Below are 27901 nucleotides of genomic sequence, written 5' to 3'. Positions count from 1 at the left end.
GCCAGAAGAGTGCAGAATAGAGCTACTTCACAATACTCTGATATTCTACTTTAATACAATATTGCCATTGTCCTTCTCACATACAGGACAGGAGAAAGTTCTGCAACCTTTTTAAAATTTAATCTTATCTCCAGATTAAAGGATACAGGTTCTGCTTTAGTCAACTGACTGAGCTGGGTGCAGTTATGCCAGGAAGAGATAAGGTTTAAAATGTGTAGACTTAAAAAGTAAGAACTATGCTTCTGAGTGTGAAACATCTAAACCCTCATCTAATTTGAAATATATTTTAAACAGGAAAGGTAGATCTGTCTTTATATATTCTTAACCACCAAACACTGGCAGAAGTTTACTTGCACGTGATGATCTTGTGCTTCTTTATCTAGATGCCCTCCTACATTATCCACCTCCCTGCATGGGAGTTTGATGCTGCTGCTTCTGAGGATTCTGTTCCATCACTAACTTCTGTTTTTAATGACAATGTAACACTTCCAAGTCCTATTTTCATTTACGAAGTGCGTCTTGCTGACTTACTCTCAAATAGGAAGGAATTCATGTTTCTATTTCACTTCAAAACAAACTCGTGTAAAAAACTATTTATGCGATGGAAAGCTTTTTATAACAACCGCAAGGTCATGGGTTCGATCAATGCCTACATGAATCGGCCACTCACTTAAAAAGCTGAACTCGGCGATCCTTTAAAGTCTTTTCCAACTCAGACTAAAAAAGAGAAATTACTCTTGCTCAGAACTCCTGAAATAGTTACTGCACTGATCCTGGCTGCAATTTCCGTTTCAAAGCATCTTAAGAGCTTTGATGCGTCTCTGGCGCGTCTGCTGTGCCGTCACCTCAGTTGACCCCTTCCCCCCACAGAATGGCCCGCACGTTTGTGCGCGCACAGTCCGCTCTCGGAGGCGCGCCCGGGGGCTGAGGGCTGCCTCTCCCACAGCGGTATGGCCCCGTGAGTGAGCACGGACGAGCCGCGGGCGGGGCGGGGGCGGGGCGGGGGCACCGCGGGGACCCCTGAGCGGGCCCGGACGCGCGGGGCCCGCGGCTCCCTCAGGACGGCCCCGCCGCAAGATGGCGGCCCCGCGGCCCCGCCCGCGCCCGCCTCGCCCAAGATGGCGGCGGGGCCCCTCCCCCGAACCGCGCGAGCCCCGCACGCGGCAGGGCCGGGCGCGCGCCGCCTCGCGCGGTCGCAGCCGTGACGTAGCGCGGGGCACTGGCGCATGCGCGGGGCGGGCGGCCGGGGCGGGCGGCGATGGCGGCGGCGCGGTCCCGCGCAGGTACCGCGGGCGCGGCGCGACGGGCCGGGGGCGCGCGGGCTGCGGCGGCCGCCCCGGAGCGGGGCCGGGCCGGGCGGGGGCCCGCGCTGCGGACAGGGGAGACGGGAGGGGGAGGAAGGAGAACGAGGAGGAGGGGATGGGAAGGCCGCGCTTCCCGCCCGGCCCGGCGCCGCCGCCGCCTCCCTTTGCCTTTCTCCCGTGCGGCGCTTTCCGCCCGGCGGCGGGGCCCGGCGCGCGGCCGCGGGCGGAGCGTGCCCGGGCGCTGAAGGAGCTCGCGCGGGTGCGGCCCCGGGGCCGCAGAGGCGCGGGCCGGTGGCGGCCCTGCCGCGCTCGCGTGGCTCCCGGGGCCGCCGTACCCTTGTGCGCCCCGACGGAAGCGGGAACGCGTGCGGCCCGCGCGGCCCGGCACGGCCGCGGAAAACAAATAATAAATCCTTGGTTCCGCGGAGTCACCTTTCCCTTAATCTTCCTGCAAATGGGAATGCGGTTTTGCGTCTTGAATCGCGTTAGTCCCATTGTTACGAAGTGGGAGATGGAGATTGTGCCTTAGGAAAGTAAAATAACTTGCCTTACAACTTTCTCTGTTTCCCATACGCGACGCATGTTTCCCATCAGGCTTTGGGGAGGTAAAACTAATATTTCGAGACTTTTTTTTTTTCCTTTTTCTGCTTTTGAGGGTGTTTTTTTGTTTGCCTGAGATTTTTTTTTCTTCTTTTCTTTTTTTTTTTTTTTTTTTTTTTCTTTTTTTTTTCTTTTTTGGCCCAGAACTAAAATAGCCTGACGGTATTTGTTTCGAAGATTGCAGCTGTGCTTTATTTTACTAGGTTGCAGTTACAGAAGATAGACACCCAGGAGATTCTACCTTCTGCCATGGCTCAGTTTGGAGGACAGAAAAATCCCCCTTGGGCTACTCAGTTTACAGCCACTGCGGTGTCTCAGCCAGGTCAGTTTACACTCAGTGTTTGAACCCTGACATCTAGTAGATTTGGAGATTCCATACTTGGGTATGCACTTCAGAGTGGCACGATGCTAACTAACTTATCTAAAGTCTATTTAAGTGGTTTAAGTCGGGAGTTTTTTCCCACAACAGAGACTTTAAAAGTCGTTGCATAATACTGTCTGATGGTTTTGTTTGTTGTTTGGTTTTCTTTAAGGGTGTGAGTAAAATCCCAGGTGAATTTGTATTGATTGTTTTAGTCAATAAATAACGTATCAAGCTATTCATATCCAAAGATGTGTAAGTCAAATTACCTCTTATTAAATTACATGTTTCTAGATTAAACAATATCAGCTCTAGTAAGACATTACAGATTTTTTAAATGCTTCCCAGATTTCATTTCCTGGGCAGCCTGAATCAATGTTTACAAATTACTTTATTAATTTATTTTATTAATAGATTATACATAATCCACATAGTGGAAAGTTCTGTGAAATTTGTTACTTGAGTGAGAAGGGAGATTTACTTTTTAATGCTAAATTAGAATTTAAAGATCCCTATACCAGAGGTTTTGCCCTAATAATGGTAGACAGTTTCCTTTGATTTAGCTAAGCATTATAAATTGCAAGCCACTGTTTAAAAACCTAGCTGGCTCCATTTTCATCTTGGTTTACAGCACAAAAGGTTTGAGGCAAGAACGTGGGGCTTGATGAGTGATGAATTTTGGTGCTTCCATTTCGAGTTCTGGAGTGCCTTTTGCTTCTCTGGAGTACACAGAGTTTGTTAATGAAGTGTTGTAGTTGAGTTGTGCGGTGTGAAGAGACTCCAGCACAGCCGTGGCACTCAGAGGGTTCACGGTGTGTGGTTTCTGCAGCTGCTCTGATGTGAAGTTCAGTGTCACACCTCCTTTGTCAATGGCTTTGTGTCTGGCAGCCTAGCAAAGGTTGGGAGGTTCGTGTCTGGGGTGGGAATCGTTCTCCTCTCCCGACTCGGTTTTCTTTCCGAAGTGAATCCTCTATCTCAGGTTTTTCCCATGGGCACTGGTCCAGTCACACTGTGTGTCCTCAGGGGGTGACCACCCACCGTGTGCTTCACAGCACTTGGTCCCAGTGTGCCTTTCCCTTTTTCTCCATGCCCATGCTACTCCATTCCCTACCTAGACTGTTGCTGTCCCTAAGCAGCTGCCCGCAGGCAGTTTTTTGCTGTTTCTCTGAATAGCTCACACTTCCCTTATCCAAATGACACCATCTCCTTCCATAAGAAAATCCCTAACAGCTGGAAAGGGTTGGGAATGTGGGACAAACAAGCTTTACTTTTCAGACTGGGGGAGATGTTGGAGCAGTCAAAGAATGGGAGCACCTGGGCTGGACTCTTCTTCATGTGCTGCTGTGACAGCTAATGCATCAGAAATGGTGGTGGAAGGTGGAGGACCAGCTCCATGTCCTGTTTCAGAGGGAAAGCTGCACAAAACCTCCCAAGGGGAGGAGCTGGCAAGTCAGAGCTTGCTGGGGTAGGACCAGGAGAAGGGCCCTGCAGGAGGATGGAGCATACATCAGCCTCTTACCCGTTTTCTTATGCTCATGACTGCCTGGGCCAGCCTACTTCTGAGCCTCCTTAAATTGAATGAAGTGCAAACTGGGCTAGGACTGGTCAGCATCAGTTGCTGTGGGAGATTTTTCACCTGCTCAGTGAGGACAGTATCTGCAGGGATTTATAGCTGTTCATCTGACTCGGCAGCACCTGACTCACATATGAGAGCCATTACAGATGTAACATTTGGTTGCACTTCTACCTTCCTCCTGTGCTAGCTCCACGTTCCTTCATGTTCCTGGTGTCCTCTTCACGTTGTAGTGTCCTTTCCTATTCCTGCTGCAATGCACAGTCACCATGTCTGCATCCTCTTTGTTCCCTGTGTGCTCTGTCAAATCCAGTCCCTGGCATTCTTCTGCCCAGCTGCTGTTTTAGTACATACTTGTTCCCCTGCTTTTTTTGGCTCCTTTGATTTATCATACAGAGCACAGGAAGCATCTTTTGGAAGGCAAGCAGTGCTCTTTGGCGCTGCTGGGAGCTGAACAGTGTTTCTGGTTGAGCTTGCCCCTTTCAGTCTGAAGTTGTGACCTTCCAGAGAGGCTGTTTTCCTACGGAGGGGGTGCTGTCAGCGCTCAGGTGTGCTGACCAGCCTCAGCTGCTGCTCACCTGTGTTGCACCCAAGAAATTCTGCATATTGGCTTACCCTTGTGAATCTCAGTGTTAATAAACTCATCTTAAAATCATACTTTCAGAGGGTTGGCCAAAGCTGTTACATATGTTTATACGTGCCAGCTGTTTTTGTCCAAGTATCAGGTTCCGTCTCCAAAGGTTTGAGGAGCTTGGGTATGAGGGAAGGAGATCTTGGTTTTTCTTAACACAAGAAACATGATGTATAGTTTTTTTTCAAGCTGTCAGAAGCAGTGAGTGGTGTTAAAACCCAATTTGATAATTGCAAAAAAAGTAATAGCAGCCTTGGGGGGTTGTGTTTTTCGCTGTTTTGGTTTAGGGATTTTTTGGTGGATTTTTTTGGAATTGCTGATGTGGATGCTGTCTTGACCATCCCTGGTGAAGAAGTAACTAAATGAGTTAAAGCTCTCAGATTATTAGGGTGTGACACACTAGTTGTAGACAGATGTGCTGTGCAGTGAAGGGTTTGGTGATCCCTTTGGGAGGGCTTATTAATTACTCTCTGTGCCTGTGGTATTACAAGAGAGATGGGCAATTCCAGGTGCCAGCAAAGATCAGTGTGTGAAGAGAAACTCCTACATGTAACACAGTGAATTTTTTTCTACTCCTCATCTCGTGCATCACAAGACTAAAACCAGAATAAAGCCTCCACTGGTTAAGTATTGTTACAGCATAAATTAAATCATGCCTACTACAGAAAACTACTTTTAACTTGCATAATGATGTACAAACTCCTGAAACGCCTGCAAGGGAGAATTCTCTCTTCATCTGTAGCTCTTCCTTTTCGGCACCTCTTTGGTTGGTGTCTCAGTGCTTGCCCTGTGCTGTTTCCAGGGTTTTGATAAAAGCCTGACTATAATTTATAGAGTTCTAGTGCTGGGGAAGCCCTGGCTCTGCTGTGCTCTGCCTGATGGGTGGTGTTGTCTTTGCTGTATCAAGGCTTAACTGCATTGGTGTGAAAAGTGGTGCAGCTGATAAGAGCTGGAGTGCCTGGAGCTCGGTGTCTTGTTGCTGGTGGCCCTGTGAGGTGACTGAAGCAATGTGTAAGAACAGAGTGAGCGTGTGGTGAATCTCAGCCCGCTGAGGAGCAGTGGCTGGTGCAGTTTGCTGGCTTGCTGTAAACAGATGTCCCTTGACAAATACGCTGAGCCTGGTGTCTAGTGCGTGCCTGTTAAAAGGAGTATTTTTGGAGTAGGCTGAGTGATGTTTGTGCTGCAAGAGTGTGAAGCTTAGAGAAACTTGAAAGCCCAAAGACCCAAACTCACAATTTTTGACAGCTCTGAGAAGTGTCCAAGCACTGCACAGGGTACTCCTTTACTCTGGTTTTAATAAACCTATGTCACTTACCAAGGAGACATATGTAGCCATGTACTTTGAAGATGTTTCCCCAACTTTTAGAGATTTTTAGAGTTTAGGAGTAGGAATAGGGACTACTAAATGCTGTCTTTGTGTTCTATTGCAACAGAAGTGTCTATTACCTAAGCAGGGCTCAGTCTAGGACCCCGTTTTGCCTGAGCCCGTTCAGCTGGCAGTGCCATGCAGTATTTGGTGCCTGGGAGTTGTTTGCACTGCATTTGGAGGAAGGCATCTCCATCACTGTACTTGCTGAGATCATTACAAATCCCAAGAAGCTATTGTTTGCCACTGCAGATGCTTGTTGCCAGTAATAATAATATGGCAGTCAGATGTCAATTCCAGACTCAGTCTGATTCATTCTCTGTCCCTTGTTCTTCTGTGTGATTTGTCCTTTTTGTTCTCTTATTTTTCTTTTTAACTAGTAATGCAAACTCGGTTGCCTAATTAATTGGAGCCTGTTTGACCAAGATGAGCACACAGATGAAAGTTAGTCAGATGAAAGTCCTAGAATATTCCAGGGCAAATCAGTGGGAACAAGATACAGCTTTGAAAAACTTGTTACTACAGATGTTATCCTTGGAGAGGATCTTGGCTGTCTTTTGTCTTTGCCCTTCCTTAGTAAGTTGATCTGCAGTGTTGTAGACGATAGATAGCCACTTAATGCTCAAAAAGTGACAGTAGAGATGGCAAAAAAATTTCTTGTTTTTCCTTACTTGACAGAATGGGATAAGAGTCTTAGGGTGGGCTGGGAATTGCTTGAGATAATTCTGGGTTATGCTGAAATGGAAGTTGCCCTAGTGAAACTGAGGAGCTGAGTACTCCCAAGATCTGATTTTGGGAGAAAGCATTTTTGTGAGTACTGTTGGTACAAGAAGTAGGAGAAAACTTATGAAATTTGCTTGTGGTAATGCTTCCCAACTTCATCCCTCTGAGCTGGAACAACATTAGGATAGAACTTCAGACTGAATGACAATAGTTGGCATAGTCACAGATGTTCAAAAGTAACAGCATGGAGCAGATTTCTGCACTAATGGGAATTTCTGCTTGGCATGTGGAAGTAAGATGAGAAAGATGAATGCATTGGTTATTTGCCTTGACTGAGCCAGCAAAGTATTGCGGCCAAGAAAAATGAAAGTTGTCCCAGGATGCAGCAGCAAAGCTTTTGCATTATATTTAAAGGTCTCTTTAAGGTGTTATGTGAGACACAGGGGAGAATCTAGTTGAGGGTGTCCTTCTGGATGGTCCAAAATGCACATTCAAAGTGAAGCTGATGAGCAAGCAGGAGGCAAGAGGATTAAGACAGTGGAGGGTCTGTCATGAGAGAAGCCTCAAATTTTGTTTGCTGGCTTCCAAAGAAATGCAAATTTTGGAATTTTCCAGGGAGGAAGTTAATTAAATGCTGTACACTGCAGAATGCTTAACTTACTTTTAGAATACTTTACTTCCTGGAATGCTTATTTGACAATATTTGATACAGATCATACTGATAGCAATTATTTTCAGTGCAGTTTATGTATTTTTTCCTGTTTCATTCCAAAATTATAAGATGATCAGTGCCATCAAGAAAGACTCTGCTCTGCTGGTGAGGGCAGTGTGGTAGGAAGGATTACGTAGTTCAGGACCTGTTGAGCAGGGTACAGCATTTTGGTAACAGTCACCAACTACAGGCAGTGTTTCACTGCATGCCTGGATGGGGAACGAAATCTTCATTTGGCATCAGTAAGAACAGTGTGGAGCACAAACGCTGCAGGAATACTGTAAATCTGTTCCTCATTCCATTGTGTGCCTTTGATGGCTTTGGAAGAGTGAAGAACCGTGTTAATCTTGAATGTTGCTCAGTCCTGAAGGTGACTGGCTGACCTGTTTTTGCTGGCAATGTTTCCTTGCCAAGTTTCTCTCTGGTTTTATTTAAACACGTGGACTAGACTGATAGTTTAATGAAGTGATATTTGATCATGCAGCTGCCAATAACTTTTTGAAAAAGTCCTGCCATAGAGGGAGCAGATTTCCAGATATTTGCTGAGATTTGCATTTTGCAGGGCTCTTTGTCACCAAAAATACCCATCTGTATGTCTTGAGCATACCTTGTTCAGAAGCACAGCCTGTGCATGGTCGTGCCTCGTGATTTGCTTATGTTCTGTGGTGAATTAAAAGCTGACGTGATAAATAAACTAAATAAACTAATCTTTCCTTCTAGGCAGTTTGAGTCTGGGCAGTACAAACACTTCCAATTAAGAGTGGAGAGAGCTTGAGTCCCCTTATACATGGGGACTGATTAACCTCTGTTGTTACAAGGCTGTTCCTTCCACCAGCCCCCACTTTCCAGGGGAAGAAGACAGCACTGAGTGAAGCAAAAGCTTGTGTGATTTCAGAGGACAAGTTCCATAAGCCTCTGTTTCATAGATGCTGTTACAGTAAAGCTTCTCTTGCCCTCAGATAGAATGGAATGTATTAATTTGCAGAGCAGAGCAGCAGTCTTTATTTGGCTCACCCACAACCTGGAACATCTTCCAGAAAGTACACGGGGTGGGGGGGGTGTGTTGAGGGTGGGTGCAGGTGGGGATGACGGCTCCAGAGCTGTAAAATCATGAGCAGCTCCAGAGAAGGGACTGTAATGGTCTCTGTTCCTCTGCTGTGGTTTACTATGGGTAGATGAAATTAGGAGAGAAGCTAGTGGGATGTGGTTGTTTATCTTGACTTTTGGAACTTTGTTGGTCCCCTCGGTGAGCGTGACTCGGGCGCAGAGCACGGCGCAGTGCCCGCTGTGCGGGCCGGGCTGTGTGGGTGCTGCAGGCGCTCACGGGCCGTGTTCCCTCCGCAGCTGCCCTGGGCGTGCAGCAGCCCTCGCTGCTGGGAGCCTCCCCGACCATCTACACGCAGCAGACGGCGCTGGCAGCCGCGGGGCTGACCACACAGACCCCCACCAACTACCAGCTGACGCAGACCGCCGCGCTCCAGCAGCAGGCGGCAGCCGCGGCCGCGGCCCTGCAGCAGGTAAAGCACACACAGCGGCCGGCGCTCCCCGAGCTCCGTAAAGCTCAAGGATCCAGGAGGAAAGGAGAATGGCAAATGGTGAACATTGCAGCGGGAACCTGGCTTACGATGGGGGGGTGGGGTCATAGCTAGCAGGAGCGGAATTGGGCTGCCCAGGTGGGATTGCGGGCTGTGGGGGGGCTGAGCTTTAGCTGTGGAAAGCCCTTCGGGAGAAGGAGTTTTGCTGAGTCTAAACTGAGCATCTCAAGTATCTCCCATCACTGCAGATATCCTTTATGGAATTTTGCATGATTTCATAATGTGCCTTAAATACTGTCTGAGTGTCAGGCTTAACAAAATTGCTGACTTTAGCCAGAAAGGGAACATCAGGGCCCACTCTGAAGGCTCAGAATGTTTGTTATGAAAATAACATATGTTGATATTATTAGCTACTTTTTAATTAAAATTGTTAAACGTTAAATGTTTTTATCTAGAACTTGCTAAGCAGATAACTTATATTTGATATTACTGTGGTAATAATTCTCCTGTTCATGAGATATTTTGCTTTTATCTGTTTCAGCAATATTCACAACCTCAGCAGACTCTCTATAGTGTACAGCAACAGGTTTGTCTGATTCTTACTGTGTACATCACAAATAACTTTAAAAATGTCAGTTGTGTGTCTTGTAGGATTTGTCTCCAAAATCATCTTCATATGGGAAGTTAAAGAAACTTAAGTAATATTTTGTGTAGCAAAAGAGAGCTTGAAGTTCATAAACTTGGAAAAATGCATGCAGAATGGAAACCTGCCTAGCTTCATGCAAAACCAAATTTTAAAAATACATACTGCTCCATGTGTAAATGATTCTCTGCTGAACTTTACTCCAAACAGGGCCGTGTATTTTAACTGCTGGAAAGACACTGTCCAAAAACGTTCCCTTTTGGATTTTCATTATGATCTTCAAACTTTAAAAGATTTTTTAAAAAGAATAAAAGTACAAGGGAATTACATGCCTAAGCTGTTCCAGCTGCCAACATTTTTTTGTATTCCTATTAACTTTCAGTTCAAAAAAAATTTAGCATTTCTCCTTTCTGAATAAACCTGGGTTTTACAATCTTAAAATTAACGTCACAAGCACAGTTTTACAGATGTGCAAACTGCTGAAGTGACCAAGCCCTAAAGGACTATTAACTGACTCAGATTAAGCAAAAACTCTTACTTGTAAAGAGGAGGTAGAATTGTACAATTTCCTTAAGCATATAAAATTAATTTATAACTTTATTTATTTTAAGTTGCAGCAACCTCAGCAGACCCTTTTAACTCAGGTTAGTTTGGTTTTATTGTTTGGTCTTCATCCCCAAACACAGATAATGCAAGAATGCAAAGTTGTGACATCTTGGTATTTTAATCTGTAAAATGAACTAATATGAATGGACATTTTATTGGTACAGGTTTATTTTATCCAGATGTTAAAATATGCATAGCCTTGGTTTCAAAAATTAATAGCAACTACTTTTCCTTAATCTTGAAGGGAACATGTGTGTTGATTATATTTTAAATTTTTTTTTGTTTGAACTTCAAGTGTCCAGTTGTTTTGCAGTAAATAACAAATGGGGAAAATCTTTCTCTTCTTTGTGAAGGAATTTAACTTCCTGTATTAACAGTATGTGTTATAAAGAGGTTTAAAAAGAATCTTGCTGAGCTGGACAGGTTGAAAACATGCAGCCATTTAAAGCACTGCAAATTGCTCTAGTTCCATTTTCACTTGAACTTTTAAACAGGCTTTAAAAAGGTAAAAATGTTTGTCTTGATTTCATTAACTTACTGTGTTCTGCTTTTGTAAGAAGGCAAGCAACTGTTGAGTTAGGGAAGGGTTTGTGTTGGCCTCAGCCTTTACTGACTTCTAACAGTAAGGTGGGATATAAATGCAGAATGACCTCTTAAGTGTTTATTCCTAGCAAAGTTGGGAATTTATCTCCAGGCCCACTGTATGGGTTACGTGTAGACAATAATCCCATCTTCAACCTTTTTGTCTGAACAAGGTGCATTTTTGGGGGAAGCTGACTCTTGTAAAAAAGAAGGATAAACAAAGCCAGTCTTCATTCAAAGTAAGAAACGTGTTATCTTCAAAAAAACCCAACAACCCGACAAAAATACAGAACACTTCCACCATCTGCAAATGTCTGTTCTAGGTGCTATAGTCGTTTTCAGCTGCTGTCTCCGTGGCTAAAGGACCTGTTCCCTGTCGGTGTGCCAGCTGCTTGTAGGATTGAGAGTTGCCTTTGTTTTGCTTGCAGCCAGCAGTGGCGCTCCCGACCAGCCTGAGCCTGTCCACGCCGCAGCCGGCAGCGCAGATCACTGTCTCCTACCCGGCTCCCCGCTCCAGCCAGCAGCAGACCCAGCCCCAAAAGCAGCGTGTCTTCACCGGTGTGGTCACCAAGCTGCACGACACATTTGGCTTTGTGGATGAAGATGTCTTCTTTCAGCTTAGGTAAGCTGTGAGCACGCGCCTGCAGATGTGCTCCGTGGTGCTCTCAGTAATCAAAGGTTGAGATGATTGCACGCCAGTTCTGTGACTCTGCTGATAGGGCCTGCAATAGCGTGGTGTTCTCATTCAACAGTGAAAGTCAGAGAGGTTAATACATGCTAAGTCTGAGGTACTTCATGTGAATTTTGTAAGCTTTTTTTAATACAAAGCCCAAAGCTGGGAGACCCAGAGGTTATTAGCTCCTTGTAATAGGAAATTGCAGAATTTGTGGGTGATTAAAAGCATAAAACCTGCTGTCTGCATGTCTTAACTTGGTACTGTTAGGACTTTTGCCTTAGGGCCAAAGTCCTTTCTCCCATCTTTAAATGTTACATGCAAAAAACCTATCTGAAAAAGACTCTGACATATGTTTTCTGTAACATTTGCAGTGCCGTTAAAGGAAAGACCCCTCAGGTGGGTGACAGAGTTTTGGTAGAAGCTACTTACAACCCTAACATGCCATTCAAATGGAACGCCCAGAGGATCCAGACCCTGCCGAACCAGGTATGCGGGGCTGGCGGTGCCGCTGGCGGTGGCTGCCCGTGCCGGGGCTCGCTGCCGACGCGCTGTGTTTGTGTCAGAACCAGAGCCAGGCGCAGCCGCTGCTGAAGACGCCGCCGGCCGTCCTGCAGCCCCTCGCTCAGCAGACCTTCGGCGTCCAGGCACAGCCACAGCCGCAGTCCCTGCTGCAGGCGCAGATCTCAGCAGCCTCCATCACGCCTCTGCTCCAGACGCAGCCGCAGCCGCTGCTGCAGCAGCCGCAGCAGAAAGGTGCTCCTTCAGTGCGCGCCTCCCTGGGGGTCGCTCCGGTGCCTAGTGGGTGATGGTTATTTTCTTGTTAATCAGAAGGTTGAAGTAATAGCTGAAATAATGTGGAGGGGACTCTACTGAGTTTTCAGATTGAATGTGTCTTCCTGCAGCTCAGGGCAGGCACACGGCCTACAGTAGCTCAGAAATCACCCGGTTAGTGAAATCCCCATGGACTCCTGTTCATGTTAAGATTTTGTAATCCGGAAGCAAATTTGATGTAATTTTTGTTCTTCCAGACAAGTTTGGGAGTTGAAAGTATTAATAGCAGTGCAGTCCTTCAGCATCTTCTGCAGTATTCTGCAAAATCAGGTTTTGCAGTTGTATTGTTAAAGCTGTTATTTCTTTGCTTATTCATTTCAGTTAGCCAGGTTGGCATCTGAGAGAAGAAACACTGCCAAACATGGCAAATCTAAAACAAAGGTTGTGAAGCCTCTTGAATTTTGAGTGGCTGAGGAATCAGTGATAGAAGTGATAATATTAGGACTGGTCTTACCACAGTAAAAGCAAGGGTAGAAAAACGAAAGCAGAATTGTTTTGCATAAATACATACTACAGTCTAATTAGTCCTAGTTGCTCATTGGTGTTCAGTAACATCTGTTCCACCTAAATCAGTTGGTTAAATGTCCTGAGACAAAGAAAGTATGTGCTGAGGGATTGATGTGGCAGTATGATTTATTGATTTAAGAATAATTTTTCAGGATGCCAGGTATCTTTATGTATGAATAGCCTTAAAATGGGGATTTCAGTTTTCATTCAGTTCAATAAGTAGGTAGTATATCTGTCATAATTTAAGTTTTCAAAAAGGCTTAGCTATTTATTTAGATGGATTCTATGTGCTTTGGGTATATTAGCTTCCATCTCAAGAAGATGCTTTTAAACCAATTTCACATAACAAGGGTGTCAGTTTGCCTCTGTGAAGAAAAGCTGAGGTCTCTTGAGTTTCTTTGGGTGGGTGTTAATAGTGGCTAAATTTGATTGTAGAGTTAGGTTAGAAAATGTACACAAGTGAACCAGCTGTAAGCAGCAGTGTTTGTCAAGTGTAGGTAGGTGTCCCCTACTCTGTATTAATGCTGTACATTTTGTTTCAGGTGGTTTGTTGCAGCCCCCAGTCCGTCTGGTTTCACAGCCACAACCAGCTCGAAGGCTAGAGCCACCATCCAGATTTTCTGGGAGGAATGACCGAGGTGGAGACCCTATGCCAAACCGAAAAGATGACAGGAGGTATGTAGACCAGACTGTAATCCAAGCATTCCATAAAGAACTGTCCTCACCCAAGAGCTGAGCTGCTTGCTCCAGTGGGTCAGCAAGACCCACAAGTAGTGTTACCCTTATGAATTAGGAAAGAGTTCTTATCTGCCTGAAAGTAAGGAGTTGTGCAATCAGTTTCTTTTGTAAAGAGAGTGTGCTGAAACTTCTTCCCTCTTTGGGGTTGTCTCTGGCAGGTCTGGCTTCTGTTGTGCTAGAGCTCATTTAGTGTTGGCAGCCTGCAAACACGTTTGTATTTTGTGTGTTCTTTAAGCCGTGAAAGAGAACGGGAGAGGCGCAGGTCCCGGGAGAGGTCTCCGCAGAGGAAACGCTCGCGAGAGAGGTCGCCCAGGCGGGAGCGGGAGAGGTCCCCGCGCAGGCCCCGGCGCGTCGTTCCCCGGTACACGGTTCAGTTCTCCAAGTTCTCCTTGGACTGGTACGTTCACAGTGCCTCGTGTTCACCCACAGTTCCCTCAGTCATGGGCACGGCTGACCGTGAGCTGTGTCAGCCCTCGCGGGTGTACGTGGGTGTGGAATGATGATCCTCACTTGAAAGAAGGGTCAAATACATAATGGTTAAAAACCTTGTATGATGAACTTGTTGGAAGTTCTGTGTTACTTCGGAATGCTATTGCAAAACAGCTTTATAACACTGTTTAATGAACATTCCCTAACATACAGACACTTGCATTGAACGAGTGTTTAGTAGTTACTTGTTACTAAACTTCATCCATGACATTCAAATGTAGTGTTCTTGAGATTTTATATGTACAGCATCAAATATACAATGGTTGTATTGCCAGTTAATACACCTCTTAATGATGTACTTCGTTAATAGTTCTTTCTTGCTGTATCTTTCAAATAATGCTGTGTCTTTCAGCCGTAGCTGTGATATGATGGAGCTGAGGAGGCGTTACCAGAACTTGTATATCCCGAGCGATTTCTTTGATGCTCAGTTTACATGGGTGGATGCTTTTCCTATGTCTAGACCATTTCAGCTGGGAAACTACTGTAATTTCTATGTAATGCATAGAGAAGTAGATCCTATAGATAAGAACGCTGCTGTCCTTGATCCACCTGATGCTGATCATCTCTACAGTGCTAAGGTTTGTATGCTTTTCCACTGATACTATTCACTAGAAATTTTTTTATTAATAGGGTGCAAAAGTGAGTATAACTGAACTGAAAATATTCTGCAGCCATTTGAGCAAAATACACTTTAAATACATTCTTCGGTAAAAAGCTAGTACGTAGAGTTTAAAGAATCACGACAGAAATTCAGTTTGTTTTGCTGTTACTAGAGCTGTGCTACCTCTTGTGTTTACAGAGGGTTGTTCCATTCTCTGCACCCAGTTGCAGTGATGTAATTATAGGAAAGAAAGCCAGCCTCTGTAAGGTCTCAAGGAAATTGTTTCTTAGGCAATTCATTTTGAGTAGGTAATGGAGTCCTTTTTATTCCTTCAAGGATACTTTCTGTGCAGTTTGTGTTATTCTGTTTAGTGGTATTTTCTTTCATTCTTTCCTATTCATATCAATATTTATTGTTTTGTTTGAAGTAGATTGAGATCTGTCTCTGACATGTAATACTTCTAACACAGATTGCCCTAAAAATCGCAGACCTGTTTTAATGACAGACTTCAAATGGAACAGGTTTTAGGAAAATGTTTTGATAAGAGCGTCTTTTACACATGATTACAGCCCTTGATGGAGCACATATTGACATTCAGATAAAGATAGACTTAACTTACTCACCTTGTGTGTACGAAAACTGTAAAGTGTTTGCTCAAGTATCAGACATCCTGGTTTTCCAGTCTGTCTGTGCAGAGCAAGAGTTGCCTTTTAGAAGGTCGAGTTTCAACACATAGTGAGTAACTGAGAAGGAGCATCCTGTTTTATCAAACCCCTGTGTAGGGTACAGAGGTTTTGGTGTGTGTGATTGCACGTTTGGTCGTTGTTTGTCAGCCGCACTGAGACCTTCACCAGGCTGCTCTGCCTTGCCCCACAGGTGATGTTGATGGCTAGTCCTAGCATGGAGGATCTCTACCACAAGTCGTGTGCTCTGGCTGAGGATCCCCAAGAGCTTCGTGATGGATTTCAGCATCCTGCTAGACTTGTAAAGGTAAATATGCTTCAATGCCAGACACTTTTGGCAATAAAGGTTGGTTTTGGAGCTTTACCGTTTTTGACAATAAGAGGAGCTTGTAGACAGCTGAATGATGACTCAGTTTTTCCTCTGAAGAGACCTAGTTTATATGTCAGTTCTTCTCCACTTTATAGGAGCTTCACATTCACTGCTTTCTTCAACTTAGTTAAACTCAGTGGACTTTGTTAGCTGCTTTTTACAACCACATACTTGTTTTGTAAGGGCTCAGCTGTGAAGAGAATACACATGAAGCAACAGTTTAGCAGCCATTGTGTTAAGTGAAACTTAACCATCAAACTGAGCAAGCTGTAAGTGCTGTGGTGTTTCAGGACAACAAACTTGTTTTCCAGTGCAATTCTAACTTCTGGCACATGGGAATACTTTTATTTATAGGTATGGCGCTCTTGTGGGTCTCACCTGTCACAGCTTTTCTTTATCACTTCTAAGCAGGTGCATCTATAAATGTGTATCAGACTTCAGACACCACTTAAGTTACGGTCTTTTGGATTAGAAAGGTTTTAATTGCAAAGGAACAAGCCTATACCAATGAACAAACTTGGTGGAAAATCTTGAAAGCAAGAATGAGTGATGATGTTTTAAACCTATTCCATTGCTGAAATAATCTGTGGAAAAAAATAACTGAACTCTTTCTTGACTGATTTTCATTTTCAGATTTCAAAATAATGTGACAGTTTACTCATGGATTTCAGTGTGTGTGCTATGAAATATTCTTTGCACTTTGGGAAAATGACTTTTTGCCCCTAGCAGGGGAACATTCAGAAGACTCTTTCTGTCTAGTTTTTAGTGGGTATGAAAGGCAAAGATGAAGCTATGGCTATTGGAGGACACTGGTCCCCATCACTGGATGGACCTGATCCAGAAAAGGACCCTTCGGTGCTGATAAAGACGGCAATTCGTTGTTGCAAGGCTCTTACAGGGATTGACTTAAGTGTGTGCACGCAATGGTAAGTACTGCACTGCAAAGCCAAGTACTCTAGAAATAAATACTTGTCTGTTGCCAGGACTTAAAAAAAAAAAAAAAAAAGCTGGAAAACCCCTTTTTTCTTTGTCAACTGCTCTTGGTAGTTCAGGTAATCTACTCAAAGGATGTTCTGTTTGGTAATCAGCTTGATTGGTGCCAACTGTGCTGAATACTGCATTAAGAACTAATTAAAAATTGTGGGCTTATTTTGACATGTTATACTGTAATTTTTTTAATGAATGTGCGTTGAAAATATTTTTCATTTTGTGCATAGCTGGAGAGGATCGTCAAGAGAACTTCATTTCATTGTTCTTTTGTTATAAATAAATAGCCGTTTGTTATACAGCCATATTTTCTCTTGATGAGTTTCTGTCCTGTGTTAACACTCACTTTAGTTGTACTAATACCAGGAAAGCCTATTGTATGCTAAATTTGAAGTTCTTCAACAACTTCTATTTGCACATAAAACCTACTTGGGCTAAACAACAAGTTGTATGAAAAGCATTTTGTTGGTTTTCCTCCTTTTCAGTTGCGATACCTTTCTGCAAGTGTGCCAAAAGAGAAAATATGGCTTCCATAATTTTTTTCTTTAGATAAACCTCAAGGTCTTGCAGCAAAATTTCTTTACTTGATGTGCTACAAGTGATCTAGGCTCTTTAAAATGTATTGTAGAATTTTTTTTCCAACATGCTTCTTCCCTTGCAACAGGTACCGTTTTGCAGAGATTCGCTACCATCGCCCTGAGGAGACCCACAAGGGGCGTACAGTTCCAGCTCATGTGGAGACAGTGGTTTTATTTTTCCCGGATGTTTGGCATTGCCTTCCCACCCGCTCAGAGTGGGAAACCCTCTCCCGAGGATACAAGCAGCAGCTGGTCGAGAAGCTTCAGGGTGAACGCAAGGAGGCTGATGGAGAACAGGCACTGAACGCTAATCCCTTTTTCTATTTCTGCTTCTCACAGGCACAGGAACACAGGCACAAAATGCACACCACATACTACACAACATACATACACAGGAGGAACATAACTGGTAACAATGACTGGTAAACCAGCTTTCAGCAGTGTAGTGGATGTTGCTTTTTATTTTTATTTCAGCTAGTTCACTAACTTTAAATGTGTATGCTGATATCACAAACGGAATTAAATTGTGCTTATGATGCGCAGAAAATTTTTTATTGTAGACGTAGTTGCTGGAATCTGGGACCAGTTGTTGAGTGAGATTCAGTTTATGAATAGCTGTCTTCAAACATTTTGCCATTTTCTGAAATTTCTAAATTCTCTTTTGTGGCCAGTCCTAATTGTGATATTGGAAATTGAACAAACACTAGTCCGAAACATCTGAATTTCAGGCCACGTGGCTGATCAACATCTTGGAATAAGGGAAGGTCTGACTGAACAAAGAGTAATTTGGGGGATTTAAAATGTGGGGGAAGATCACCCACTGTGTGGTTACTGGAGACCAGCAGTGTCTGTGTAACCCCAATATCCTTTGTGGTGTTGCTTATCACCCTTTTGTGTTCCACAGATCTGGCTTGTATTGGCTGAGTGGCACTGTGATCATTTCTAAAGTGGTAGAATGTGTGTGTGAACTTGTCTAAATAACTTTAGGAGAAGACTATCTGAAACAGTTGTGACCTTGCACAGATCAGCAACAGAATTTTAAAAATAACTGAAATGCTTTCAAGCTTTCTGAATGATAATTTCCAAATTTCATTTGTCAGGATGAAGAGGAAAAGGATGATGGGGAAGCTAAAGAGATCTCTACGCCTACACACTGGTCTAAACTGGATCCAAAAACAATGAAGGTAACAAACACTTCTTAAAATTTTATTCCATTGTACTTATTTGCTTCTAAGACATGACCTGAAATGCAGCTGTGTGTTCCCTTAACTGAGCAAAAAACCCCTTCAGTAGTTTTTTGCTCAGTTTATGGGTCCTAGATGTGCTGTCACAGTATGCAGGGATAACTCCTGGCTGTAGTAAGAGAATACAGCTAATTGAATCCATTCTGAACTTTGTACAATTAAAGGATATCACTTATGATACATTACCTGGAAAACAAGAGTTCTGCTGTAATCTGCCAGATTACTATTTACATTAAAAAAATGTGGGGTCTAAATTACTCAAATTATACATTTTTATACAATTACTGCCTTCTTAAACTATATCAGGAGACATAATAAAAAGTTTCCTCTAAAGCAATAGCAATAATAAACTATCTTCCTCTGACAAAATGCTTTCTCTGCCTCTGTGAAAAGTTCCTCAGAAAGAAGTTTTTTGTGGAAAACATCACTTTAAATGTTTTTTGTATCAGTAACTATTAGCGTTTTTCAGCACATGATTTAAAAATACATTTGACTTTGCAGTGCTGCTTATGTTTACTTTCTCTACTAATGGAATGTTTTGTGATGTCACTGCTTGATACCACTCACAAAGCTTTTATTTACCAGGTAAATGACCTTCGCAAAGAGTTAGAAAGTCGAACCCTTAGCTCTAAGGGGCTGAAATCTCAGCTGATAGCTCGACTGACAAAGCAGCTGAAAGTGGAGGAGCAAAAAGAAGAGCAAAAGGAGCTAGAGAAGTCTGAGAAGGAAGAGGAAGAGGAGGAGGATAGGAAATCTGAAGATGATAAAGAGGTTAGGATTTGGACATATGTGGTTTAAGTCCTAAGTGTACATTAAATATATGAAACATCTGTATATGTGTAAGCATAAAAGGTAGAGGCATGTGCCTACTTGTGCTGGGATTCTGTTGTTCTCAGGTGACTGTACCTTGAGCTGCTGAATTGGGAAGAAATCTTGGCCAGTTTGAATTATTTTGTATCAGCCAAATCAGCTCAAATGTGCAACTGCACTAAGGGTGTGTGAATTAGTGTTTGACCTTCAATATAAGAAAAAGTAAATCCCAGCCTCCTGAGAAAAACCATGCTCAAGATGAGTGAACACACTTAACAATACCTTAACTCCTTAAACCTACATGACAAGCAGTTGCTTAGTTCTGTTGGCCTCAGCGTCTCACAGTCCACCTTCCTCATGTGGCAGATGGTTTACTTGGGTTTGTTTTCCCTTATTATAAAGATTTAATTTTTGCTTCTGGATACTTGCTGTCTGTTGGAGTTTCTCGCAGTTCGTAGTTTGCAGTGCTTAGTCTGGTTTGCTATTTCACAAAGATAAACAAAATCTATGCAGTAAGGCCAAAGCTCAACCACAGAAAAGGGGCAGAAATGTTGGGAGAATTAATGGCTTGTGCTTAAATTGGTTTTAAACCTGCCTTTTTGTGTGTTCCCTTCTAACCTGTATGAGGTGATTGGAAGTTTTGTATTTTTTATATAACTCTGTAACCTTGCTGAGGGAGGAAGGCCACGGACTTGCTAATTCTGTCAGCTGATGCTGCCTTCTCCCACAGCTTGGATGGGGTTCAGCTAGCTTGGGTTTCTTGCCACAGCTTTCTTTAGGATTGGAGGGGAGCTGTGATTGTGCTGGCTTTTTATAAAGCACAAGCTGTGCCATGACTTTTTTTGTAGTCAGGAGACTTCAGTATTTGTCTCTTGGCAATCACAAAGATGGTGGTATTTTACCTTTTGCAACCCCAGTTCATTTGCATCAGGTATATCTATGGAGATTGCATTTCCCCTAATCAAGAGTTAAGTAAATTATCATCTGGTAGTTGTTAAAGCTGTGTTGGGTGTCTGTGGAGAGATGATGTGTGAAGCCCTTCTGTTCCTTTGTAAGGAGCAAACAGCTCACTGTACTGTACGGCTGTGTGCTGCACTCAGCAGCTTAGGCATTCCCTTGCTTTCCTCAGAGGGGTGAGTCCTAAGAACTACTGTGGAGGCTGAAACTCCAGCTTTGGCATATGTATGCTCCACGTGTGTTTTTGTCCCTCTTCAGGAAGAGGAAAGAAAGCGCCAGGAGGAGCTGGAGCGTCAGCGGCGCGAGCGGCGCTACATCCTGCCGGATGAGCCGGCCATCATCGTGCACCCGAACTGGGCAGCCAAGAGCGGCAAGTTCGACTGCAGCATCATGTCTCTGAGTGTTCTTCTGGACTACAGATTAGAAGATAATAAAGAGCATTCCTTCGAGGTAACTCAGCAGTGATACTTATTACAGTTAGCTCTTGTTTCTTTTTCATTTTCGTGTGAAAATTTTTCAATTGCCAAGTCTTCGGTACATGGTACAATAGCAGTATAGTCACTGCAGGGTGTCCAGAGGAATACACAGGTTTTCACATATGGAATGGAATTTGTAAAGGTGTTTAAGTTGCTAAGATGGCACCTCATAGTGATTTTATCATAATTATATACATTTTTAATACATACTTTAAAACTTTTGGTCACTTCTCTTTTCTTTCTTCTTTATGTGCAGGTGTCATTGTTTGCAGAACTCTTCAATGAAATGCTTCAGAGAGATTTTGGTGTCAGAATTTACAAAGCACTGATTTCTCTCCCAGAGAGAGAGGACAAAAAGGACAAGAAAAGCAAAAAAGATGAGAGGAAAGAAAAAAAAGAAGAAAAAGATGATGAAACAGATGATCCAAAACCTAAGAGAAGAAAATCTGGAGATGATAAAGATAAAAAAGAAGAGAGAGAGGAAAAGAAGGTCTGCAGTTAGCTCTCATGCAGTTCTGGCCTGTCTGGATCAATGCTAAAGTGTTTCTGTTTCAATTTTACATTATTGTGTTCAAAAACTCTGCTCTTGCAATGTTAGTTAATTGATTTGACTTTTTCATCTGTTTAAATGTGCCTCAATAGTTCAACATTTAGTAGTTTAAAAATTTTAAAGTATTGGGAGAATTTTAACATTCAGCTGTATCACACAGATTTGTATATGTGTTCTTAGGTGACTAAGCATAAATGTAGGCAAATTTTGACGGACTGGTAGTGAGGATTTTTCTGGGTTTTGATTCTGACTAGATAAATACTTAGGAACTTTTGTTTCAGAGGGAAGATAAAAGGAAAGATGATTCTAAAGATGAAGAAGAAGCTGAAGATGACAATAATCAAGAAGAATACGATCCAATGGAGGCAGAAGAGGCTGAAGATGAAGATGAAGGTATCTTGAACTATCAATTTTGTGACCTTTCACCATTTGTTTTTTATCATCACTGATTAATTATGTTCTTTCAAGCTGGAGAACGCACTGGAACTAGACAATTTAAAATTGCATTATTAAACTAATTTTATTTTAGTAATTCTGAGCAGTTCTACGTAAAATGTAAGTACCTGTATGCTAGGCATTGTATGAACATAGTTAATGTAAACTAGCTGTAGTGCTCCAAGTAAGGCATGCATATAGAAGTGGTTTTATTTTTTTCAGAATGCAGACCACTCGCAACTCCCATTGAAGTCAGTAGGAGATGTGAGTATTCAGCACCTCTGAAAAACCAAGCCACTTTTACATGCCTAACTTCCTCAGTTCTGGAACGTCATCCTGGTTTTGCCAGGACAGAATGTAGTGTGGGTGCTCTTTAGCCCACGTTACAAGAAGCTGGTTTTTGTTTGGGTGGAGTTGTGCTAGCTTGAAGAAATAGGGAAAGGGTCTGGAGGACATTGCAGGCAACAGCAGCAGCTCTTTCCCTGCTCAGAGATGCAGACAGGTGTAAAACATTGAGCCTGCTTTTTGGTTTGTACTTTGGGGTAGTTGTCTTTCTGTGGAGAGGTTCTGCTGGAGATGTGGGTTTGAGCTGTGTGGATATTGCAGTCCCAGCAGTTTTAGTTGTATTTTTTAGCAGAGTACTGCACCACCCTTAAAAAACTGATGCTAATGTGTGGTTTCCAGAATTACTCCTATTTGCTTATAATTTCTCTGTAAGGGTGGCCTGGGCTTGTCTGTTCTGTACAAGTGCTGTTGCTTCCCATAATGTGTCCTTGTGCCATGCCCAGTCAAGAGTTGCTGGGAAAACCCAACAAGCCATGGAGGTGCAGGAGAAAGCGATTGGTTCTCAGGAAAGGGTTGGTCAAATTAGCCAAGGGTTGTAATACATAGTTTTTCCCAAAGTTTTCCTCACAGGGAGGGTGAGCTTAAAGCTGAACTTGGCACATGGTTCTCTGATCCAAGAGAAGGTACAGAGCTGTATGCCATAATCCATCCCAGCAGCTGTCTCATCCCTCTCTTTCAGTCTAGTTTTACTGTACTGCCCACCTTTAGACAAAAATCTGTAACTTCTTGGAGAATCTGAGTCATAGGAAGAGTAATCTCTCACTCAGCATGAGTACAAAACATGGTTTTAATTACATAGTGTATATGGGTTTATTAGGTGAAATATTTGAGAGTAAATAATACTGAGTTTGAATAGGAATAACCATAGCTGAGTGCAGGTTAGGGAGAATTGTGGTAAATTCGTGCACACCGCTTAAATAGATGGAGATGTTGGCAGAACTCTTTTTGGCCTAATTAGCATTTGTTTCAGCTCTTCTGTCCTGTGTGTGAAACAAACACAGGGAAAAAAAATATAAATGGCTTATGTTAAAATAAGACTAGAGAAAAATCCGAATTTAACAGAGCTCACTTCAATGCACTTTTATTATTTTTCAGGGAAGTATACTGCAGATGTTTTGGGGTTTATGTGGACTTTTCTAAGTGGCCACATGTATTCTGCTGATGGTTATGTAATGGTTTGCTGTGGATATGTTGAATTCTCTTTCTTTTTTGCAGACCGGGATGAAGAGGACGGGAACAAACGGGAGGACAGAAAAGAGGGAAATAAGCATTGTAAAGAGAGGGCGTCTAAAGATAAAGTAATTAACACCTTTTTTAACAACTGCATAGACCTTGTTAGAGATGTCCTGATTACAGCTTAGCTTTATTATTATGATAAGACCTGTTTTTCCCTTTGAAAACAGCTATTAAGTAAATGATTGAGGGCAGAAGGGATGTTTCCTATTTTATAAGATTAATTCTATGACCATTTTTTGCATACTAGCATGAACAAAAGGAAATTGTCTACCAGCTATTACTATCCATTGTGGTGTATTTCTTTTAAATATTGAAAGATTACTTGTCTTATATAGCTCAAATTAGTCTTAAATAATGTGATCTAAGTACGTAAATGCTAGTAATATTAATTACTTGAAAGTAACAATAAGATGAACAGAGAAAAAACTTGCTAAGTGAGAAGTTGGTGTGTGTTTGGAATGATATTTTAACTCCCTAATGATCCCATCATCAATTTTCTGCAGGAGAAAGACAAGACCCAGATGGTAACTGTTAACAGGGATCTCCTGATGGCTTTTGTTTATTTTGATCAAAGTCATTGTGGATACCTTCTGGAGAAGGACATGGAGGAGATCCTGTACACTCTTGGACTACACCTGTCACGTGCTCAGGTTTTGTACACTGCTAAAAAACTTCCAAAATGTTACAGGAGTGTTTTAAGTGGGAGAAATGTAATTTAGCTTCTAAAGGCTTTGCTTACATACCTGATCTCTTATTTTTATGCAGCCACTTCATATCTACAATGAAATACTATTTTATTTTTAATTTTTTTAATATTTTATTTTTAATAACTAGTTTGTTTTAGTTTATTACTAGTTTTTGTAAATTGTCTTGGAGTGAAAAGGTGAAGTTTGCAGCTTATAATATGTCCATAGTGTATATGTAGCTTTTGTCTCAAAATTGTATTTATTCTTTTCCTGGCTTGTTTGCATTTTAAGCCCTAACATGTTAAAGTTCAAAAAGCAATGCAATTTCTTTTAAGTTTTCGAAGCTAAACCCTTCTTGTTTAGGTAACAGGATGTGTGGGTATTAAATAACACCATTATTTCTTCCCATGGCTGTGTTGTAGGTCAAGAAGCTGCTTAATAAAGTAGTGCTTCGAGAATCTTGCTTTTACAGAAGACTAACAGATACTTCTAAAGATGAAGAAAACCAAGAAGAGTCTGACGAGCTACAGGAAGATATGTTAGGTGGGTCTTTTGTGGGTTTTTTTTTTTGCCACAAATTTCCAGAGAGCTATTTCTATGTGAATTATAATGAGAGTTAGTTCTGAGGAACCTGATTTCTTGCAGCAACTATTGAGCCAGTTTGGAAAAGTAACTCTTTGGCAATTCAAAAGTAACAGGGTTTTTTATGCTTCCAACATATAATCTTGCCACTTCAGGATAAAGCTTAATATCCTGAAACAGGCAAGAGAACAGAGGTTAATGTTCTGTATTGATGAACATCCTTTCTCATTATTACTTTTGAAGTCAGGAGTTTCAGAGTGCAGGTAAAAGAATAGAGCCTGAGTTTTGAAGATAAATTCCTGCAGGAAAGAGGCACAGAATGATGTGTTGAAAGAGAATGCTTCTTTTTGGCAGGGGGTAGAACTGGTGTCAGGGGAAGGAGGGGAGCGTGAGGGGCAGAGCAGCAAACCTGGATGTGTACTCGCTCTCTTAAAGAGTTTCTGAGGCAGGGCACTAGGGAGTGGTGTTGGATTGTTTGCTGACGCTGCTGGCTCCGTGCAGGAAACCGCCTGCTGCTGCCGTCGCCCGCCGTGAAGCAGGAGAGCAAAGCCGTGGAGGAGAACGTGGGGCTCATCGTGTACAACGGGGCCATGGTGGACGTGGGCAGCCTCCTGCAGAAGCTGGAGAAGAGCGAAAGGGTGCGCGCAGAGATAGAGCAAAAGCTGCAGCTGCTGGAAGAAAAAACAGGTGGGATGCTGCTTTGAAGGGGTGCAAGACACGGAGGCTTTTTAAGTAGATAAATCAATTAGTGTAATAGTTGCTATCTAAATTTTATTCGAGCTGAATGTGAGACTTTAAATGTGGTCAGAATTAAGTATTATCTAATGGTAGTTCAATGCAGTTTTTAAGGTTCTTTAAAATTAGTATTACGGTGTTGCACACAAATAGAATATGAAGATGCAAAGTACACAGCATTGGAAGTAACTTGACATATTAATTTGTTCCCTTCCTAAGATGAGGATGAAAAAACCATACTACAACTGGAGAATTCTAACAAAAGTCTATCTGCGGAGCTAAAAGAAGTAAAAAAGGACCTTGGCCAACTGCAAGAAAACTTGAAGACCTCAGATGATAAAAAATTGCAATTTGAGGGTCAGCTGAATAAGACAATCAAAAATTTAGCTACTGTTATGGATGAAATACAGAGTGTTCTCAAACAGGTGAGAATTGTTTCATTCCATTTTTTTATTATTCTTCTGTAGATTAATTATTGGAACAAACACTTCACTATAAAAACAATTTTGACATGAATTCAGGGCAGCAGTATCTTAACAGATATAGAGAAGAAGCTTAATGTTTGATTGATTATTTAAAGGTAGCAAATTAAATATGTTTTTTCCTTAACCTGCAACATATATTCCTGACTTCAATGTTTTTAAAAAGGTATAAATACTAATGTAGATCTCAAACTGAAAGTTTTCCTGTCCTGATCTTGTCCATCCCCAGCAGTCCAAATCTGCTCTGTTTGACGGATCAAGAGTACTTTTTCAAGGCAGAATCCAACTATTTCAATATCTAGGAGTATCTCAGGAAAATGAGTTGTTTTAAACAAAGCACACAAGCTCCAGAGCATTTCCACCCCTCAGTTTTTCATGTAGATACTGGAATTGGTTCTGACTGAACTGAGTAGGATACCAGTTCACATAGTGTTTTAAAGATACAAACAGTATCTGTGCCTCATGCTGCTTTGGAGTTTGTATGAGAAGTACAGCTTCTATGATTCCTCTCATCCTCTCCCTTTTTCCTTTCCAAGGACATTGTGAAGAACGAAGATAAAGATCAGAAATCCAAAGAAAACGGAGCCAACGTATGATAAACTGCTGCTGTCTAGAAGAATGGTGTTACATAATGTAATATAAATCATGATACCAGAATGTATGGGAAGTGATGCATGTTTGATTTCAGTAGTATAAATATCTTAGTTCCAAAAGATGTATAAAGTTTTATGAATGTGAGTGTCTGCTCCAGAAGATTGCTTGTAATTCTTAGCATTCAATTTGAGACACTCCTCAAGTGAAAATAATTTTGCATTGCGAAAAGTTTTAGGATGAACTTTGTTACAGTTTTAACCCTAATAAAGTTCATCAACATAATGAACAGTAGCAAGTATTTAATTACCAAATGTTTTTCATTGAAGTCTAGTGAAATCAAAATTTTCATTATTTATAGACTTGCCATTTTTAGGTTTTTGTCTTTATTTCGGTCTAATTAGTCTTTTTAAATTCAAATATAAATCACAAAATAGCATGCTGCTTAATTTTACAAGTAAAGTTTTTTTTTAAAAAAAGCTTCTTGGATTTTTTTTTGTTTTCACTTGTCACAACTTTTTTTCCCTTCCAAATATAACTTTCTTCCCCAAAGCTGCTTGTATTAAAGCCTTGTAATATACAGTAGTTTGGATGAGTTAAGAAAGCAATAGAAACCTACCAAAATACTGGTAGAGTTGTGAGATTTATGTGAAAATACATGGGCCTGTTTTAAATGTGTGTCATTTGTGTTGGTTAAATTGTTCTTATCTTTGGATTAATATATATACTCCTTTTTAATAACAAATGCAGTATATGAGGACATACGGTTGGATGCCAGGCCAGTAGATGTCAGAATAATGCCTTACTTGGAGAAAAAGGTGCCAGTGTGAACAGCTTGGGTAAATTTGGACTGACAAAGTGTGTGATTACTGCTAAGACCTCAGTCCAACAAAGAAATGGATCCACAATACTGCATATTGTCATTACAAAGGAGCAGGACACAACCTGGTTTGTTGAGAGTGGGGAAGATGGCCTTTCTTTGTGTTCACAGATCACCAGAGATCGAAACTCACGAGTTAATGCGACTTCCTTGTCAAAGACAACTTACTCAAAGAACGTGAAATATCAACAGTTGCATTTTGGTGCAACTTTCAGGAAAATTAAGGGGTTTGAAAGTTGAGACAGAAGTGTTTTCTTACAGAAATGCTTAATTTTAGCAAAGGTTTTCTTTTTTAGCCTAGATGTCCTAGGTAACTAAATACCTGTTAGGAAAGTCCAAGTGCCATAATATGTATGAATAACCTACATGGAAACTCATGTAGCTTTAACGAGATACACATTAAAATGCCTGAATTCATGTTCAAAAGAGTCTAAGCTGGTGCTTTTATCACTTACCTTTCTTGGCTCTTTTGGAGCTAGACAAGTGGAATATCTTTCATTAAAGTAAAATGCATAAGCTTCCCCCTCATTCATCTCATTTGAGTCATTGTATAATACCTGAACTGTTCACAGTCAAGTGGGAAATACTATAAAAAAAACTAATTGTATATAAATACACAGAAAGTACATGTTTTGGAAATTGGGAGATAACATCTCAGAATGATGGAATGAGGTTGGTGATAAATTTATCTTAGGAAAAGCATTATCTGTGGTGTACAGATGGTGTTAAATTCTTTTGTAATCAAATTATATTTTTCACCTTTACCTTTGTACAGATTGTTGACAGCATGTTTAAT

The 27901-nt window shown here is 42.0% G+C and overlaps 1 protein-coding gene and 1 non-coding gene across 10 annotated transcripts; both read left to right on the top strand.

The window, feature by feature from the left end:
* Positions 1 to 1127: 1127 nt before the first annotated feature.
* Positions 1128 to 27531, top strand: CCAR1 (cell division cycle and apoptosis regulator 1). 9 transcript variants are annotated; one of them, XM_063406380.1, is made up of 26 exons: positions 1128 to 1283; positions 2108 to 2226; positions 8615 to 8787; positions 9347 to 9391; positions 10060 to 10092; positions 11065 to 11258; positions 11684 to 11798; positions 11876 to 12065; positions 13193 to 13325; positions 13624 to 13785; positions 14230 to 14455; positions 15355 to 15468; positions 16291 to 16457; positions 17183 to 17393; positions 18197 to 18280; positions 18926 to 19111; positions 20366 to 20557; positions 20840 to 21073; positions 21415 to 21526; positions 21791 to 21832; positions 23129 to 23211; positions 23653 to 23799; positions 24258 to 24378; positions 24919 to 25104; positions 25372 to 25577; positions 26171 to 27531. In XM_063406380.1, the coding sequence occupies exons 2-26, from the start codon at positions 2154 to 2156 to the stop codon at positions 26228 to 26230; spliced, it is 3489 nt and encodes a 1162-aa protein (XP_063262450.1). In that variant the 5' UTR covers positions 1128 to 1283; positions 2108 to 2153; the 3' UTR covers positions 26231 to 27531. The 9 variants fall into 9 exon arrangements, with proteins under 9 accessions (XP_063262450.1, XP_063262447.1, XP_063262446.1 ...); XM_063406377.1 differs by having other exon boundaries at positions 11876 to 12110; XM_063406376.1 differs by having other exon boundaries at positions 8615 to 8865.
* Positions 16076 to 16139, top strand: LOC134555159 (small nucleolar RNA SNORD98). Its single transcript, XR_010081383.1, has one exon. It is a non-coding gene; the product is annotated as a small nucleolar RNA SNORD98 (small nucleolar RNA).
* Positions 27532 to 27901: the final 370 nt, after the last annotated feature.

Source organism: Prinia subflava, chromosome 9 (genome assembly GCF_021018805.1).
Source record: "Prinia subflava isolate CZ2003 ecotype Zambia chromosome 9, Cam_Psub_1.2, whole genome shotgun sequence".
Lineage (NCBI taxonomy): Eukaryota > Metazoa > Chordata > Aves > Passeriformes > Cisticolidae > Prinia > Prinia subflava.
Note: the sequence above shows the minus strand (reverse complement) of the source record. Positions and strands in the feature narration are given on the sequence as shown.